The 18,077-nt window shown below is 46.3% G+C and overlaps 1 protein-coding gene across 2 annotated transcripts in view; it reads left to right on the plus strand.

The window, feature by feature from the left end:
* The first annotated feature begins 5,685 nt into the window (after positions 1–5,685).
* Positions 5,686–18,077, plus strand: part of EDC4 (enhancer of mRNA decapping 4) — a 29,502-nt gene continuing 17,110 nt past the window's right edge. The window contains exons 1-13 of one of the 2 annotated variants that reach the window (XM_048515771.1): positions 5,686–5,846; positions 10,509–10,665; positions 10,912–11,023; positions 11,356–11,455; positions 11,630–11,819; positions 12,651–12,798; positions 13,730–13,834; positions 14,361–14,470; positions 14,612–14,695; positions 16,317–16,412; positions 16,608–16,710; positions 17,404–17,584; positions 17,888–17,960. In XM_048515771.1, the coding sequence (XP_048371728.1) occupies positions 5,771–5,846; positions 10,509–10,665; positions 10,912–11,023; positions 11,356–11,455; positions 11,630–11,819; positions 12,651–12,798; positions 13,730–13,834; positions 14,361–14,470; positions 14,612–14,695; positions 16,317–16,412; positions 16,608–16,710; positions 17,404–17,584; positions 17,888–17,960 (1,535 nt within the window). In that variant the 5' untranslated portion in view covers positions 5,686–5,770. The remainder of the gene's footprint in view (positions 5,847–10,508; positions 10,666–10,911; positions 11,024–11,355; positions 11,456–11,629; positions 11,820–12,650; positions 12,799–13,729; positions 13,835–14,360; positions 14,471–14,611; positions 14,696–16,316; positions 16,413–16,607; positions 16,711–17,403; positions 17,585–17,887; positions 17,961–18,077) is intronic. The other variant, XM_048515772.1, reaches the window with a different exon arrangement.

The following is an 18,077-nucleotide window of genomic DNA, read 5'->3' on the forward strand; positions in this document are numbered from 1 at the left end:
GTTTAAATTGTTGGATATTCAGTCTCTAATTAGAGAGTTTCCTACTCTGAATACCTGTCTTGGGGACACATGGTTGAGCAAACCATTTGCAGCTCTTAAAACCTCCACAGGTGTGAGGAGCTACTTTTTCCCCATTTATTAAAGGCTTTAAATCTACATTAATTGTTGAAGAATTTGCTCCAGATATTGGGGAAAAAAGGATATCATTCCTCCCCCTGAAATCATCATAACCAAGATGCATGTTCTGTGCAAACTAGACAGTGATGCTAAATGGCAAAGTATTTTTTTCAGTCTATTTTACGGACTTAGATGAAAGACTATGCATAAAAATTACGCAGTTTGGAACATGTACTACTTTACGGACCTGTTTCTCAGCACTGAGCTCTTCAGATGCGGTGCATTCATACTAATTTATTTTATCTTGGTGCTCAAGTGTTGGGTCTGTATAGAACTTGGCATCTTAAATTGTTTACAGAGTTTTGCCCATCAAGGGATTTTGTTTGGAAATAAGCTCTAACAAGCCAGGGACATTGCTGACTACATCAGTGTGTTCCTTCCCATGGCTTGGCCTAAAATACTGTCTGCTTTGTATTTTTGCTGCAGCCGTCACATACCACTGGAAGACGCACTTCAGTAGGACGAATAGTGCCATATTTACAAAATGCTTAGCCATTTGGACAAGTGCACTTTCCCTTCTAAGGCTGATTTTCTGGGAGCAACAGAGGAAACGGGGTGGGCAGGGGGTTGAAGGTTTTTGAAATGGGCAGCAAGATGTAGAACTTAAGTGTGAGCTAAGCAGTCTCCACAGCCTCATGGTGGCCGGCGTACATATTCTAAACTTAAATGGAGCTGTTCTCAAGCTGTGTTAGGCACTTGAGTTGATGCTCCGTGTTTAGTTCCAAGTGCTGCTGAGGAACCACAAGAAATAGATCTGTCGTTTTTAATGGAGGGAAAACCTCCAATAGCGGGGTTTCTTAATCAAGCCAGCTCTGCCTGCTGCCCAGAAGTGGCAGCGGTCCATACCGGCTCAGTGTTAGTGAGCAAAGAATGTCTGAGCAACCCTAAGAGCTGGAAACAAACAGTTGTTTCTAAAGCCCCTGAAACTTCCATCTGCTTTCTTCCTTCCAACGTGACCCTAAGTCTTCATATCTGGTGGATTCTTTGCACAAATCCGGTGCTTCCATCTATGAGACATCTAGAGGATTGCTACCGGTTTGAAAAGGCAGCCATTTTGGGGGAAACACAGCTGATGTCCGTTGGTGTTGCTGCTTCATGGCAAGCGCATTAATGATAGCAACCTCATTTGAGCTGCAAAGCTCAGGCGAGCATCCATATCTTGGTGTGTTTGTACAGCTTTACTTTGAGAAGCCCCAGCAATATCCATGGCATGCCCCAAGTTTGCTTTGGATTGCTGCCTTGGAAACAGAGGGATGGGTAAAAATAGCTCTCCCTTCAAGTCGATGGGGAAAGTTTTTCAAGCGCCTGAAATATTGCAGATGGTTGTGATGGAGGTCCTCCCATCCTACCAAGTTTTGAGTTGGATGTTGCATCGGCCTTAGCAAGAACAGGGTTAATAGCCACAGGAAAACAAAATGCCTTAACGAAAAAAGGGGGGGGGGGATGATCCGTGATTGGGAACAGGGAAAAACATGGACAGCTGCTTTTATTTCTGCATCTGTAACAGCGATGACAATTTCTTCTGTAAATTGAATTTTACCTCTACATGTGCCTCCCAGTGCTAACTGCTGGTATTAAGGTCTTTTTATCCTGCCCCCCCAATAAAAAGACTGGAAATGGAATCATAGAGTTGGAAGCAGCCATACAGACCATTTAGTCCAACCCCCTGCTTAAAGCAGGATCAGCCTAAAGCAGTGGTGGCGAACCTTTGGCACTTCAGATGTTATGGACTACAATTCCCATCAGCCCCTGCCAGCATGACCAATTGGGGGCAGATGGGAATTGTAGTCCATAACATCTGGGGTGCCAAAGGTTCGCCACCACGGGCCTAAAGCATCCCTGACCAGTGTTCATCCAGCCACTATTTGAAGACAGCCAGTGAAGGGGAGCTCGCCACTTCCGTAGGCAGCCAAAGCCACTGTTGAAACTATTCTCACTGTAAAAATTTCCTAATATTCAGCTGGTACCTTTCCACCTGTGCTTAACCTGTTATTGTGAGTTCTACCCTCTGTTACCAACAGGGAAGGAGCAAGGTCATGTAGCCAAACTGAGAGAAAGAGCTTGGTCAGCCCAGATTGGAGGTTAGAGAATTCATCCAGCTTGCAACTTTCAGTAGGCAAAAAAATTTTTTTTAACCACTAATGTGTACCCTTGAGGCATTATAAACTACAACATGATGAAAGGATGTCTGATCTGGTATTGTCAGAAGGTGTGCTGATATAAACAAAGACTGTTAAATAGCTTGTTAAATAAATGGTGTGAATTCTTTGCTTGATCTGGTAGGGTAAAATGTAACCGAGCTTGAAGAACCTTCAAACCAAGTATACACACTTTGGGCCCCACCCCACACAGCCCAACCGCTTTGCCTTGAAGCTACCAGGTGTTTAGGTAACTTCCTGTCCTTACAATCCTAGACAAGAAGCAAATTTGGGGAATGCTTATTCAGCTCCTGTTGGGATTACCTGGGTTCAGGTTGGGATTACCTGGGTTCAAAGTTCATAGGCTGGCTGTAGAGTTTGGGATCCTTTTCCTGCTGGTTATGAAAAGGCATAGAACTTTATGTGTGATGAAACTTGGTTATCACTTCACGGCCTTTCTGCTGAATTCATATAGTTACAAGAGATGTATGTAATGCTTTACCGCGGAGAACTGTAGCTGGGAAGTAAAGCAAACATTTTTGGGGGGTGTAGCAATTGGATTATGAAACAGCATAATTTTGTCAAGCTCTCAAAATTACACAGTAGAGACTGGTCAGTATCTGTTCAGATACTGTTCAGTATTTACTGTGTAATTTTGGCATCTTAAGACTGTATCTGGTAAATGTATAAATAAAGATTCTGAACCATATTATTGGGGGTCAGTGGTAGAGCATCTGTTTGGCATGCAGAAGGCCCCAGGTTCAATCCCCGCCATCTCCAAGTAAAATGATCAGGTCATAGATGATGTGAAAGACCACTGCTTGGAACCTCAGAGAGCAGCTGTTGGTCTGATACTGATACTGACCTTGATATGGATGAATGGTCTAATTTAGTGTAAGGCAGCTTTATATTGTTGCTTTAAGCCCAAGCATGGAAACCTAAATAAAGCAAACAAAGAGGAAATTTTGGGTGTTGATGTGTTTTAGGGAAGTTATAAATGAGAAAATAGACTTTGTCTCTTTAAATTATTGGATGAGTCCTTCATGGTGTCCACTACTAGTTCATGCTGTTCCCTGTGACAAAAGGTGTTTGGAGGAGTACTGTATTCAACTATCACTACTATGATGGCGGTCTTTTTTTCCTATATCTTAAGTTTACGTGCTTCCTGGAAAGAAGAGTATGCTGTAGTAAGATAGCAAAACTTCACCCAGTCATCTCCACAATACATATGGTATACCTTCAGAATATGGTATCACATACCCACTGAAGGAAAATTCGATAGCTGATGTATGTCTACTGTTTATTAGAAACAGGAAGTTGTTCAGTTTCTTTTCTGATTTCAGCCTCGCCTATTTCAACAGAATGCTGTTGCTTTTAATTCTTTAGCTTCATTTCTGGGTTATGTATATTGTAAATGTAATATTTGGATACTTAATAGTGTAATAATTCATAATTGTGTAAGCATCCCATGCAGACTGCCTGAACCTGAGATTACAACGATTTGCAAGGGTTTCAAGACTGCTGAAGTAAGCAGATTTAAGTGAAGAGGGGAAGACTGAGGTTAAGAGGTGCTTTGTGTGTTGCAAAAGTCATAATTCTGGTCTGCTTCTGAGCCTGTACAAATGCAGCAGAACAATCCCTTTCTGTAGTATCACCATATCATTAGGAGGATGGGGACAATCTTTCTCCTATTCTTTGAGGTGCAGCAGAGATCCTGAATTTACCGTGTGGATATAAAACTCCTCTCAGCCTCTCAGTAGTTCACTCTGAAGGGCAACAGCTTTCTCTGTCGTCATGCAGGGGTCTCTATCTTACTGAGCAGTGGGAACATTCAGAGCATATTCTGTTTTACTTCCCTGAACAGTAGCATGGTATTAAACTCGTCTGACAAATACCAACTCTTGTAATAACAGTCAATGAGAAATGTTAAACAAGTAAATGAAGAAACTCTACTCAGATATTTTGTTTGTGTTCACTGCTGTGCAGCGATCCTGAAGAAGATGTGGTATTGGCTAGGACTGCAAAACAAAAAGCCTGACATCCCAGTTGTTGAACGAACATCTGGAAAAAGAATATACCTCCCTTTAAAAGTGTGACCTTGCATCTTTCCAGACCTAGGATTCACCTTTCTCATACATTGGCATCTAATCCCACTGAGGCGCAAGTACATGGTTGGGAATTCATGCAACAAAAGGAGAGTGGCTGAAGTATAATCTCGCCAGTAACAAAGCCAGAGTTGTGGGTAGCAGGGTGAGATAAGTAACACAAACATCACCAGAAGGTACATGTAATAAGGAACAACCCAAGTGTCAGAGCTATGGAAAAATACCCTTCTTTATTGAGTGACCTCACTGTTCTGCTGCTCTTCTGGAGGCCAAGCAATGTTAACTCATCAGGCAATCTCTGAGCCATAATGATTTTCAATCAGATGAGCGGCAAAGTGCATGCTGGTATTAAAAGCTCTCAGAGGGCCGGAATCTTGGCACAGAGAAACACTGATGGAGACAATGTAAGAGGTGCTCTGCTAGATCAGCTGGGTTGCCAACATGAGGCTGGCGACTGGCCGGAGACAGGATGGTTACCAATTCTGAGTTGACAAATTACTGGAGGTTTGGAAATGAAGTTTGGGGAGAGTGGAGTTTGGCAGGAAAGGGACCTTAACAGGATATATCTCCATAGACTCCGCCCTTCGAAACAGGCATTTTCCCCAGGATAATTGTTCTCTGTCGTCTGGAGACCAGTTGTAATTCCAGGAGATCTCCCAGCCCCTCCTGGAGGGTAGCGATCCAACTAGTTTAACTAACCCCGTTTTGCACCTGGTCAACCCGTTGCCCAGGATAGGCAGCAAACAGAGTGTTATCTCCGAAGCTGCTATTTAGAGGTTCCTTGTCGTCTTAGCCAGTGGCAATTGATGGCCTAGTACTTTATCAACCTAAATTACTATCGAAGATAATGCCCATCTCGTCCTATGCTGCAGTGCAAGTTAATAACTCGAGGGATTAATCTTCCATTTATGTGCCCAGTGGGCATCGCTAAGTTTATTTTTTGAACAGAAGCCACGTCCAACCCATCCCATATCCAGATCTTTAGGTTTTGCTGGCACTCTGCTTCCAAACAAAGCCACAAGGACCACCTGTTGGAGGAATCTCTCAGCTATCTAGCATCTTTTACAAGACCTGCCTTCCACGCTTCCTTGCCTTTATTTTTCGGCCCGAACGAACAGCAGCCCTTTTTTCAAAGTGCAAAACCTTCGCCCCGCTCCTCTTCCCCCCGTTATTTTCCAAGCTTTGGATTCCTCTAGGGAGGAAAGAGGAACGAGAGCAACGCAGCAGCGGTTTCCGCTGAGGACTACTATGGGAATGGACCGGAAACGGAAGTAGGGCGGCTCGTTGGGGCTGGGCCTGTCCGGGCGGCGGCCGCGCGGGTGGCGACGGAGGCGTCTTTGGTGGCGCGCCATGGCCTCCGCCAGCATGGACATCGAGGACGCGACTCAGCACCTCCGAGACATCCTGAAGCTGGACCGGCCGGGCGGTGAGAGACCAGCGGGCGGGCAGGGAGGGACCCTGCGGGGGCTCGGGAATGTTGCCTGCCGCCGGCCTCTTGCTCTGAGACCGGGGAGCCTTCTAAAACCGCGCTCCCTGCTTCCATCCTGGCACGCTGCCATGCACCAGAAGGGTGGGGCGTACCGTTGGCATGCATGGCAGCTCCGGGGGCGGCTGCTGCTGCTGCTGGAATGGCAATCCGGTTTACTTTGGAGTAAGCCCCCAGTTGCACCCCAAATAAACCTGCCAGGGCTGTTCGATTGCAGCCCTCCGCGATGTGTTTTTTTTTTGAGGGAGCCTCCCATTGGTCGTACGCAGCGGGGCTTATTCCCGAGGTGGCTTGTGCAGCGTCTGGTTGCGTAGGACGCGGTGATCTGTTGCATGCTTGTTTGGGACTAAGCTTCACTCATCTGTGTGTTACGAGTGAGCTTTCAGGAGGGGTAGGACATGATCAAACTGGGTGTGTGTGTGTGTGTCTCAGACTGGGTTCGAATCCCCGCAGTGCTCTTTCATCCAAAACTGTGAGGATAAGATTGAGGAAGGGGAGAAAAGTGCTTTGGACCCCCGATGGAGAGAAAAGCTAGAAACCCCAGCTGTGAGGTTTGGCTAAACCAATAAAAACACCTGGTTGATTAAAAGTAATTAAAAAAATTAAAAAGTACCTGGGTACATCCCACCTAGTACCATTGTGGATCGTTGGCTGTTACAGGGATGGCTTGTTCTTTGTACAGAGGGTGGGGAACGCAAACTCATTTATTGTGGGGGTTGGATATGACATCAGTTTGACGATCAGGTCAGTTCTTGCAGTGGGGGTGGCTGCCTCAGCTGGCCTCAGAAGGGCACTGGGGGATGGGCAGTGGGAGCATGGGGGGAATTCCTCAACTGGCTTACAGGCCTGATAATCCCCACTCAATGGGCAGATTTGGCCTCTTGGCTGCATGTTTGACATCCCTGATGTACGGTGTTGGTGTCTTCTCCCCCTCCCATTCTTTTTCTGTTTGGCCTGTTTATTTTGGCCCTGGCATTTTTTAAAGCAGTGGTTCTGCAGCAATTAAAGCTTTCGAGACAGACAGTGGTGCCATGTTTTATTGCAAACCCTAGAGCTTTTTGGAAGCCAAGCTGCTCTAAGCCGGGTCTGATTGACCAAGCTGGCATGGAGCCTGAGATTCAGCATGGCTTTCTAGTACTTCTCTGCAACTACCCTGTGGTTTAGTGCATCTTTGTTATGTTTTCTCTGTGTTTTTCTTTTATAGTCGTGTTCCTCCTTGTGTCAAACCCAGTCACCAGTCTCTGTACTTACATGTTATTTGTCAGGCTAAAAGAAGAGCTAAGTAGATCTAAATTAATTGTATTCCGTTCTTGCTTGTTAGTTTTGTCACTTCATCTAACCGCTGCCTTTCACTCAAATGATGATCCAAAGTGGCTTATGTTATTCTGTCCTAGGTTGGGTTGAGAGTGTGTGATTGACTCAGGGTCATCCAGCAAGCTTCTGTGTCAAAGTGGGTATTTGAACTGGGTTTCCAAGATCCTCATCCAGCATTCTAATTGCTACTCTGGCTTTCATTTTTTGTTGACCGCAAGTCTGTACAAAACCAGCTTTTATTTGCATAGGATTTCCCCCCCAAAAATGTAACCTTCTATTCCAAACAAAAATGTAACCTTCTATTCCACTTAAGTTTTCCACTTTTCCAGAGAGCCACTAATTTTGGTGGCGCTTGGTAGTCAACTGTTGCCTTATTATTAGCCAGCATTGAGGCTTGGCTTTCGTGCATCCTCATACACAGAAGCATGTATGTCTCTTTTGTTCCCACTGCCAACCTAGAAGTAGTGTGGTGTGCTCTTTATAGTGATCCCCTCCAGCCCATGACATTAAAGAAGCATGTTGGTGCAAGATGTTAGACAAGTACTACTGAGGTTCACTTTTTTCTGTGTTCTCGGTTGTTTCTTGAAAAAAATTGGGGTGGAGTATGTTTGTCACCACTGGCTACTTGATAACTAGTTTTATGGGACCCTCAACTGATGGTAGCACACAGATTTCTTCTCTGTCCTGTTCTTTGTTTTAGAGTGCCCTGCTTGGGTTTTAGGGCCTACCTAACATAACTAGGTGGGCACTAGGACCCAAGTGGAGCATTCTGAAACAAAGATGAAGTTACCTACTTAGTTCTTTTAGTTTAAAAGGGTATAGTAGTGGTATTTCTCAAGATAAACTCCAGCCGAACACCCCCGTCTCTGTTGTGCTTGGTTGGGAGGAGGTGCTGGTTGCTATTGGGTACACTGACATGTTTACCAGAACTTAAGCAAAGGCACTGCTGATAAGTCCCTCTCTCTAAATTTCTAATTCTTTCACCAGAGTTGTGGGAAGGAATTTCCTCATTTAAATCACTGGCTTAGAGAAAGTGAGGGTTGCTCGCAGTAGTGTTTTCTTCTAGGATTAATAAGGTGGGAGAGAGCGAGTATGTTATGGACATGAGCTCAGTTTGCACAGTTACTTGTGCAAGAAAGGAGGGAAAGCATTTTTCTATTTTTTCCTCTTTTCACAAAACCCTTGAGAAAAGAGAAAGTCGTTTGCAGCTGGGTTTTCGGTTCCTTCAGCAAGTAGGAATTTTATGTTTCAGCCCTGCCTGTCATCGCAAAACTTAGATAAACTGTGGTTTGTGATTGACCAGCAAACCACATTTAGAAACCACGCAGTAGTGACATAGGAGGTTAAGAGCTCGTGTATCTAATCTGGAGGAACCGGGTTTGATTCCCCACTCTGCCGCCTGAGCTGTGGAGGCTTATCTGGGGAATTCAGATTAGCCTGTACACTCCCACACACGCCAGCTGGGTGACCTTGGGCTAGTCACAGCTTCTTGGAGCACTCTCAGCCCCACCTACCTCACAAGGGCGTTTGTTGTGAGGGGGGAAGGGCAAGGAGATTGTAAGCCCCTTTGAGTCTCCTGCAGGAGAGAAAGGGGGGGATATAAATCCAAACTCTTCTTCTTCTTTCAAGTTTGCTGCAAGCCATCCTTCATGCTCACTGTGTTTTGACATGATATATGAATTGATAAGCTGTAGTTATGGTCATTGCTCTGACCTCAGACTGATGCACGAAGGAGGCAGGAATGACTTGATAGTGGGGATGGAATAGCAAAATGAATGCAGCTCCAAGCTGTGGTTTGCTCATTGAATGTTGGGAACTTCGAATCATGGTGTGGCCTGATATCTGAATTGCTACCCTATAGTCCTACAGCCAGTTAAGTAGAATAGATGGTGAAATCTCTGATAATTCAATTTTTCACTTCCTCCTTTGGTATCAGTGTAAGCAGGATCCAAATCGTAAGGATATTTATAGGTTGAGAAGACCGTGACTCATAGTGCGTGTCAATTGTGCTGCATTCTTTCTGGAAAACTAATTAAGAGTCCATGTTTGTATTGTAATGAAAACAGCACACAGTATTCAAAGTCTGGTCATTCTGATGTTTTGATGTTATTAGTAAAAAAGCTATTATGGTATAATAGATGGTGAGGATGTTGGACTAGAGTTACAGAAATTGGATTCAAATCCCTACTGATCCATGCAGCTCGCAAAGAAGTAGACAAAGGGAGAACCAGCTACATACATCAGCCTGAGCTCCTCAAGAGATGGGTGGGATGCTGTGGCTGGGATCTGAAGATGCCAGCCACAGGTGCAGGTGAAACGTCAGGAGAAAATGCTAGTGGAACACAGCCATACATCCCGGAAAAACCACACCTTAGTGCAGCGATTCCCAACTAGGGTTCCGTGGTACCCTGGGATGCCTTGAGCATGTGCCAGGGGTACCGTGGCAATGCTGCCGGCCCCCCTCACTTTTGCGGTGTCTCCCGCTGGCACCAGCAAGGATATTGAGCTGGCCCAGGGCCTGCCGCAAGGTCAGCAGCCACTTCCCCCCCACCCCCCGTGCTTCCCTTCACCCTGGGAGGGGAAGGTGGGGGGTGGCAAGCAGGGAAACTGGGAGGAGAAGGTGCGGGGAGGATGGCAGGGGTACCGTGAGATGTGAATAGTGAGGTCAAGGGTACCGTGACATCGAAAAGGTTAGAAAACACTGCCCTAGTGAGTCCGGCCATGAAAGCCTTTGACAATGCGATGGGTGGGATACTGATGTTCAGGTCATGTGGGCACGATCTTAATTCTGAATGTTGTTCCTTCTCTAGGGCTTCACCACTTCTTCAGTAAACAAGAGGGCATGACACTGTCACAGGCAGAGAGAAAAACGCTTTTCTTGTGCCTCACACATAGAGCCTCTATTTCTCCTAGATGAGATTGTTCCACCCCTTGTTAGCCTCTTGTCACGTTGAGGCTAGCAGATAAGAGGGATAGACTCTGATCTGGTAAACTAGGTTTGTTTTCTGCACTCCTCCACAAGAAGCCTGCTGGGTGACCTTTGGCTAGTCACAGTTCTCTCAGAACTCTGTCAGCCCCGCCTACCTCACAAGGTGTCTGTTGTGGGGAGAGGAAGGAATTGCGAGCCACTTTAAGACTCATTTAGGTAGAGAAAAAAACGGGGTATCAAAACCAAACTTTTTTCTTCTTGAACAGTGGATCACCGAAGGGAGCCCCTCCAAGCTCAAAAAGAGACGCAGCCACTTTCTAACTCTAAAGTGAACATTCTTGGTTCTTTTTCACCCCCAGGTTCAGTGAATGAAAGCCAGAGACCACCCAGTTCATATAATGGAGACCTAAATGGTTTGCTGGTGCCAGATTCCATAGCAGGTGGAGATGGAGCATCTTTAGTCAAGCCAGTGCCTCAGACAGTTCCCTTGGGAACACTGCAAGAAAAGCAAGTCATGTAGGTATCTTTGTTGGGGATTGCGGGGATGTGACAGCCCAAGGAATTAGTGAAGAACAAAGTTGTATGTGGCACACCCACATTGAAAGGCTTAAGCTAACAAACTCCTGTTTGGAGTCTTCTGTGAGCACAGCCCTTTCAGCCATCGCTAGCAAAAGCAGTTCATTGCTTACACATTTGAACTTTTTTATTTCTCTCTCTCTCTCTCTCTCTCTCTCTCCACCTCACCCCAAACCCCCCTTTCAGCTGCCTTTCTGGCGACGACAGTTCCACCTGTATGGTGATCACAGCTAAAGATATTGAGATTGTTGCCAGCAGCGACTCCAGCATCACCAGCAAAGCCAGAGGGAGCAACAAGGTAAAGGAGGGAAAATTGAAGGGTAAATTGGAGGTCTGCAGTGGAAGGGGTGGAATTGGGGAAAACCTTTTCTGGATCCAACCCACTATTCCATCTCATGGGATTGTTGAAGCTGTGGGAGGCATTTGGTAGGCTGCAAATGGCCCTGACCCAGATGGCTGGTCCCGTCTCATCAAATCTTGAAATCTAAGAGGCAGGCAATGACAAACCAGCTCAGTTTTTCTCTTGAAAACCCAGTGGGGTGGCCATAAGTCAGCTGCAACTTGATGACTGTTGCTGGGACTTGTTGACAATCTATATTTCAGTTGCTGTTTGTTTCCCCTCTTCCCCAGGTAAAAATCCAGCCAGTAGCCAGGTATGATTGGGAGCAGAAATATTACTATGGCAACCTGATTGCTGTGTCAAATGCCTACCTGGCATATGCCATTAGAGGTGAGAGTCCTGTCTTTCCGTAACAAGAATTGTGTGGTTTGGGGCTGACATCTTAAACAGTCATTTTAACTGTCCTGTGTTGAACAACTCTCTCCTCTTGCTTTGTGTCTCCCGTGTATGGAAGCTGCTCACCTGACCCCATTGGCTGACCTCTTCCTTGTTCCTCTTTGACAGTTGCCAGCAATGGCTCTGCTATGGTGCGGGTCCTGAGTGTCAGCACAGCCGAGCGGACCCTGCTGAAAGGCTTCACGGGTGGCATAGCAGACCTGGCTTTTGCCCACCTTAACTCCAACCAGCTGGCCTGCCTGGATGAAGCTGGCAACCTCTTTGTGTGGTGCTTGGCCATGGAGAGCGGGAAAATCCAGTATCTTTGTCTGTTGGACTTTGTGGCGGAGATAGCTGTGGTGTTAGTGGTCACGTGGATGGTTTTGTGGGTGCATTTTATCAGACTAGATGACTCTGTGATGCATTCAGGATCTGGGCATTGTTGTGTTTTCATATGATGTTGCTTGTAAAAAGTCAGTAAGCAATTTTTCAAATCTTTATAACTCAAAGAGAGATCCTCTGGTATTCTGGTCCTCATGTTAGGGGTTTGGCCCGTTATAGTGCTGCCTTGGTTTTGGCTTCTTCTTAACTGTACTCTTGTTCATCTGAGTTACTTCTCTACAATTTGGGCCTCTCTAGAAATAAAAAAAAATGTCAACACATAGCACCAGCGTTAGAAATCTGGCTATGCGCCAATAAACAAAAAGTGCATGTGGCAACCAGCCAGACAGCTATATGCTAAAACTTGCATGTGGTTTTTTAAATGTTTTGGGTGCTAGAAAAAGAAAAGGGGGAAATGTGACCCAGTCTCGGGTACAAAGATGTTCAGAAGCTTGTTATAAGATTGGAGTGAGTAAGGGTGGAGATCAGGAGTGTCTTTTCCTCCATCTCTGCTGAAAGGCAGATGTTTTGTGAAATGGGAAGGCAGCTTCTAGATTAAGGTTACAGAGTTAGTGTCTGTGAACCTTTGATGAGGGTTCACCTGGGTCTTGGCTGGACTGGCATAAGAGAAAGCCACTACAAGCTTTTTGCATTTATTTTGGATTACACCAGAGGTCTACTTCAAAAGTCGCTTTCTCTATTTCAATGAATGTTTTAAAGGCTGTATAAAGCCGGGCAGTCTGTTCCTGTTCCTCAACTTGGCGATCAGAGAGGAGATCTGGGTGAACATCAAGCGACCTGATGGGACTCCTCTGAACAGCTTCCGGAGGATCATATGGTGTCCTTTCATCCCAGATGAGAATGACGAGGCTTGTGAGGAAGGCAGCCAGACTCTGGCCCTGTTGCACGAGGACAGGGTGAGAAGATCTGTGAAGGGAAGTCTCTTGTTAGGACCCTAATGAGCCCAATAGTGATTGAAAGCATTTGCAGTCATTGCTGGTTGACTAGCGAAAACTACAGGAAAGATAGGAATGCTTTTTTGAAGGCTGAATGAATCATCCTGGCGAGGAATGAGGCAGCAGGTGTAGGAGGGCAAGTGTGGAGCATCTCCTTGGCATACGGAAGGTCCCAGGTTCAATCCTTGGCATATCCAGTTAAGAATCCGTTTGTAGGATAAGTGTAAAACCTCTACCCAAGACTCTGGAGAGCCACTGCCAGTCTGAGTAGACAATCCTGACCTTGGTGGACCAAAGGTCTGATTCAGTGCAAGGCATGTATTTCTGTGGAAGCCTTGACTATCTCCCCAAACCCCATTTTTGTTCCTCCCCCCACCCCCAATCTGTGCTTAAAGAAATTTGTCAGAAAGGAAAAAGGGAAGGGAAAGGAATGTGTAGCATAGTAATGAGCTGGTTCCCTTGTGCCAGCGTGGTGTAGTGGTTAAGAGCAGGTGCACTCTAATCTGGACAACCGGGTTTGATTCCCTGCTCTGTCACTTGAACTGTGGAGGCTTATCTGTTGAACCAGATTAGCTTGTGCACTCCAACACACGCCAGCTGGGTGACCTTGGGCTAGTCATAGTTCTTCAGAGCTCTCTCAGCCCCACCTACCTCACAGGGTGTTTGTTGTGAGGCGGGAAGGACAGGGAGTTTGTAAGCCCCTTTGAGTCTCCTTACAGGAGAGAAAGGGGGATATAAATCCAAACTCTTCTTCTATATCTGGATGAATGATAACTCTGAGGAATTAGTGTAGAGTATGGAGGACCTTCTGTACAAAGTAAGCTGCCAATTGGGCTGGTCACTCTTTGCTTTGATGTGCAGTCAGCATCTTAACATCTCTTCCATTTTGCAGGCAGAGGTTTGGGACCTCGATATAATCCGAAGCAATCACAGTTCATGGCCAGTGGAAGTGACCGGCATCAAAGAGGGCTTCATTGTTGTGAAAGGACACAGCACGGTACCTGTTCTGCTTCTAACTCCTTTCAGGGGCAGGTGGTCCCATTTTACCTTTTCAAAGCTGGGTGCTGAAACAACTTGTTTCCTCTGAAGTTTAATTAATTCCTTAGCACCCACATGCACTAACACTCGCTCACACAGAGACTTTAGAGCTCCAAAGAAACATCTGGCTCTGTCAACTCAGCTGAAAACACTGGGATTTTTTTTGGTGGCAAGAGCAGGTACTATCGGGAGCAGACCTGCAGTCAGAACAAGCAGAGAAAAGAAATGTGTGTTTCCTGTCTCATGTAGCAGCAAAGCTGACCCACGGTACTCTAGGATTCGTTGTGAGAGAAGTGCCAAAAGCACAGGGCAGTTACCAGCGTGTTCCAACTTTATGTAGAATATGGATCCACCTTTTTATTCCTCTATCAATTAGCTACATCACATCTCACTGCAGCTGAATTGCTGTGGGTTTTTTAAAGGGTTTGTTTGTTTGCTGGGTTGAAGCCTGACTCTACTGGCTTTTCTGGTCTTCCCCTTTCTAGCGCCTGAGTGAAGGAGCCCTTTCCCCTGATGGAACAGTCTTGGCTACAGCAAGCCACGATGGATATGTCAAATTCTGGCAGATCTACATAGAAGGGCAAGATGAACCAAGGTACCTTCAAAAGCAGAGAGGAGGATGGGACATACTTAGGAACGAGCGGGCTTGCAGTTTTCCTGGGGTGGTGGGTCATCTCCTCTGCACTCAGGAAGGGGCAAGCTCGTAGGTGACTGTTTCCCCTGATTTCCCACCTAGGTGCCTTCACGAGTGGAAGCCCCACGATGGCCGGCCCCTCTCCTGTTTGCTGTTCTGCGACAATCACAAAAAACAAGACCCAGAGTAAGATGTGGTTTTAATTTGTGGAAAATGTCACTCCATTCTTGCAGAAAGGCAAGACAAAAGGCCTTCAAGGGCAAATAACTGTGGAAGAAAATGCTGGTGAGCCAAGCCTATCTCACTCCTGTAGCACAGGCAGCCTGAACAGAGGTATTTTTGGATGGCATTGATAGAAAGCTGTTACAGCTCTCATGCATTGTGTGTCCCCTTGGGTCTTGCCTCCAAGTACAGAGCGTGTGTGAGTTTGGAGATGAGTCATAACACCAGGATTTTTATAAAACTGCAGGATGTTTTTTTCAAGTTGGGGGTGGGGATCAGACGCACGTGTTTCCGAAGCAGGACCGCTGGCAATCCCGCCCCGTGTAGGATGTGGAAAGGGGGACAGTGGCTGAACCCTGTGCCGGCCTCGGTCCTCAGTAGGGCTGGTGCACAGCCTGCTTTGTCCTGTTGTCCATTCTTTGGAATATGCAGGTAAACAGCCTGTGAATACACACCAGCAGGGGGACTCCTTTATGAGCTGGGCTCAGTGGAAGAAGAGTTTGAATTTATACACACACTCACCTGCACATGCCCTGGCTTTCTCTCCTGTAAGGAGACTCAAAAGGGGCTTACAATCTCCTTTCCCTTCCCCTCCCCACACAACAGATACCCTGTGAGGTGAATGGGGCTGAGAGAGCTCCGTAGAGCTGTGACTAGCGCAAGGTCACCCAGCTGGCCTGTGTTGGGAGTTCACAGGCTAATCTAGTTCCTCAGATATGCCTCCGCAGCTCAAGTGGCAGAGTGGGGAATCAAACCCGGTTCTCCAGATTAGAATGCACCTGCTGTTAACCACTACGCCACCGCTGCTTTGTATGCAGATATTCCCCAGTTGAGAAGCCCCAGCTTCTCAAAAGGACCAGGAAGTAGGTTATACGAAAGACCTCAGCCTGAGACCCTGGGAAGTGACTGCTACTCTGAGTAGACATCGTTGACCTTGAGGGACCAATAGTCTGATTCAGTAGAAGGCAGCTTCATGTATGTTATGCTTACCACCAAGAATCCTGCAGTACTTTAGACTGAACAAACCAAGCCAACCACATTTTCCTATGCGGCATTTAGGAAATATCAAGGAGACCTAGCCTGCATGGATAAGAGTGAGAGATTTAGTTGCTTGCTATGTTATACGGAATTTGTACTGTGTTTTATTACATACTGGTGCTAAAGTCAATATTAAATTAAAATAAAATGGGCTCAAGAAGGGGGGAGGGCGGCAGACTCCCACCCCCTCTGACCCAGGAGAGCAGCCCATATTGTTTAGGCCAGGGGAGGTGCCTGGGTTTGGGGGAGGTGAGTGGGGATGGGATGGAATGTCGTGAGTCCTGCACACCCATTGGCTGGGGGTTTGTCTTTGGACATTCCATCCCGTAGGCAATTACATATAAGGATGTGGACCACCTTGAACCTGGCTTTGGCTGGGAAAGGACAGGAAAGCAAGCCCAATATACATATTTTTTGAAAAGAGGACAGAGGGAATAGAATCTAGAGGTCTAGAATCGCAGTATGCAGTATGAAAGTCCGTGTTCTCAGGAAAGCTAAGCAAAAGAGCCTGTATCTGGCTGTTGATGGTTCCTTCTTGTCTCTTCAGAGTTCCTTTCTGGAGGTTTCTTATCACAGGAGCAGATCAGAACCGGGAGCTGAAAATGTGGTGCACAGTATCCTGGACCTGTCTGCAGACTGTCCGGTGAGTTCTGATATGAGCCCTTTCTAGCAATGAGCAATATTTTACATCTTAATAAATGGTTTTTAAAACACACGTACACATTATGGTTTGGTAACATAAGCACTTATTTTAATAGTGTTAATTAAAATAAATTTGAACTTGTCGGCCTGCCTATAGGTAACTGTCCTTCCCAATTTCTCACTATGCCAATTGCAGATTTTCCCCAGATATTTTCAGCTCCATGAGTGTCCTTCCTAGCCTCAAGGCCTGTCTGGACCTCTCAGCCGAGTACCTGATCTTGAGCGACGTGCAGCGAAAGGTAGGCGTTCACGGCTGTGTGGCAGAAGCGGCCAGGAGCTAAGATAACCTACTGTATAGCTATTGCATCAGGCTAATCTGAAATGTGCAGAGCCACTCAGCTAAGGCAAAGGAAGTGTTAGTTCAGTTCTATGTGGACTATAACAGCTGCTCTGGGTGCAACTGCTGAACGATCCCACTTAAAAAAAAAAGGTGTTTGACCCCCATTCTCATTTTAGTGCCCCCAGCCATGCTACCTAATAAACTGAGGGGAGGGGGGTCTGTCCTGCTTGCTTTTCTGTTTTGCCCAACTCTTCTCCTATCACAAGATACAGCTCTGTGCACACTCTTGCTATGGAGGTACTCTGCTGTGGCTGACGCTGCTACATGGGTATCTTTCTGCCTCCCTCCAGCAGTGGCGTAGTGGTTAAGAGCAGGTCTACTCTAATCTGGAGGAACCGGGTTTGATTCCCTGCTCTGCCGCTTGAGCTGTGGAGGCCTATCTGGGGAATTCAGATTAGCCTGTGCACTCCCACACATGCCAGCTGGGTGACCTTGGGCTAGTCACAGTTCTTCTGAGCTCTCTCAGCCCCACCTACCTCACAGGGTGTTTGTTGTGAGGGGGGAAGGGAAAGGAGTTTGTAAGTCCCTTTGAGTCTTCTTGCAGGAGAGAAAGGGGGGATATAAGTCCAACTCTTCTTCTTCCTCCTTCCAGGTGTTGTACGTAATGGAGCTGGTGCAGAACCAAGAGGAGGGGAAAGCCTATTTCAGCTCCATTTCAGAATTCCTGTTGACTCACCCAGTCCTGAGCTTTGGCATCCAGGTGGTCAGTCGCTGCCGCCTGAGACACACGGAGGTCCTTCCCGCTGAAGAGGAGAGCGATAACCTGGCAGCAGGTGAGCGGATGGACAGTGTCCTTGAGAAGAAGCAGAGCTGGCAGGGACTGATGGGAATCGTAGTCCATGAACATCTGGAGGGCCAGAGTTGGACACCCTTGTGCTAAATGAAGAAACAAGTTCATCTTTCTCAGTTTTCTTTTAATTTATCTTTATTTAAGAAATGCATTAGCTGTATCTGACCTTTAAAAAAAATCTGTAGCGTTTTACCGTAAAATAAAATGCAAGGTATATTTAAAAAGCATTAAAACCAAGGAAACCAAAACTTTTCTTTTTCTTTGCTATTCTTCCTCCCTCCCCCAGAAGGCAGTCAGGGGACCGGAACCGTAGAATCCGCCGCCGGGGTGCTGATTAAGCTCTTCTGTGTCCACACCAAGTGAGTATTTTCTTTCTTGGGCCAGCAAGGGTCATATGCACACTTTTCCTTGTATTTCGTCTCAGGTAGTCAGGAAGAAGAAACAATGTGATAGATAATTACATCCCCTGCTCCCTT

Source organism: Sphaerodactylus townsendi, linkage group LG14, assembly GCF_021028975.2.
Source record: "Sphaerodactylus townsendi isolate TG3544 linkage group LG14, MPM_Stown_v2.3, whole genome shotgun sequence".
Taxonomy (NCBI): domain Eukaryota; kingdom Metazoa; phylum Chordata; class Lepidosauria; order Squamata; family Sphaerodactylidae; genus Sphaerodactylus; species Sphaerodactylus townsendi.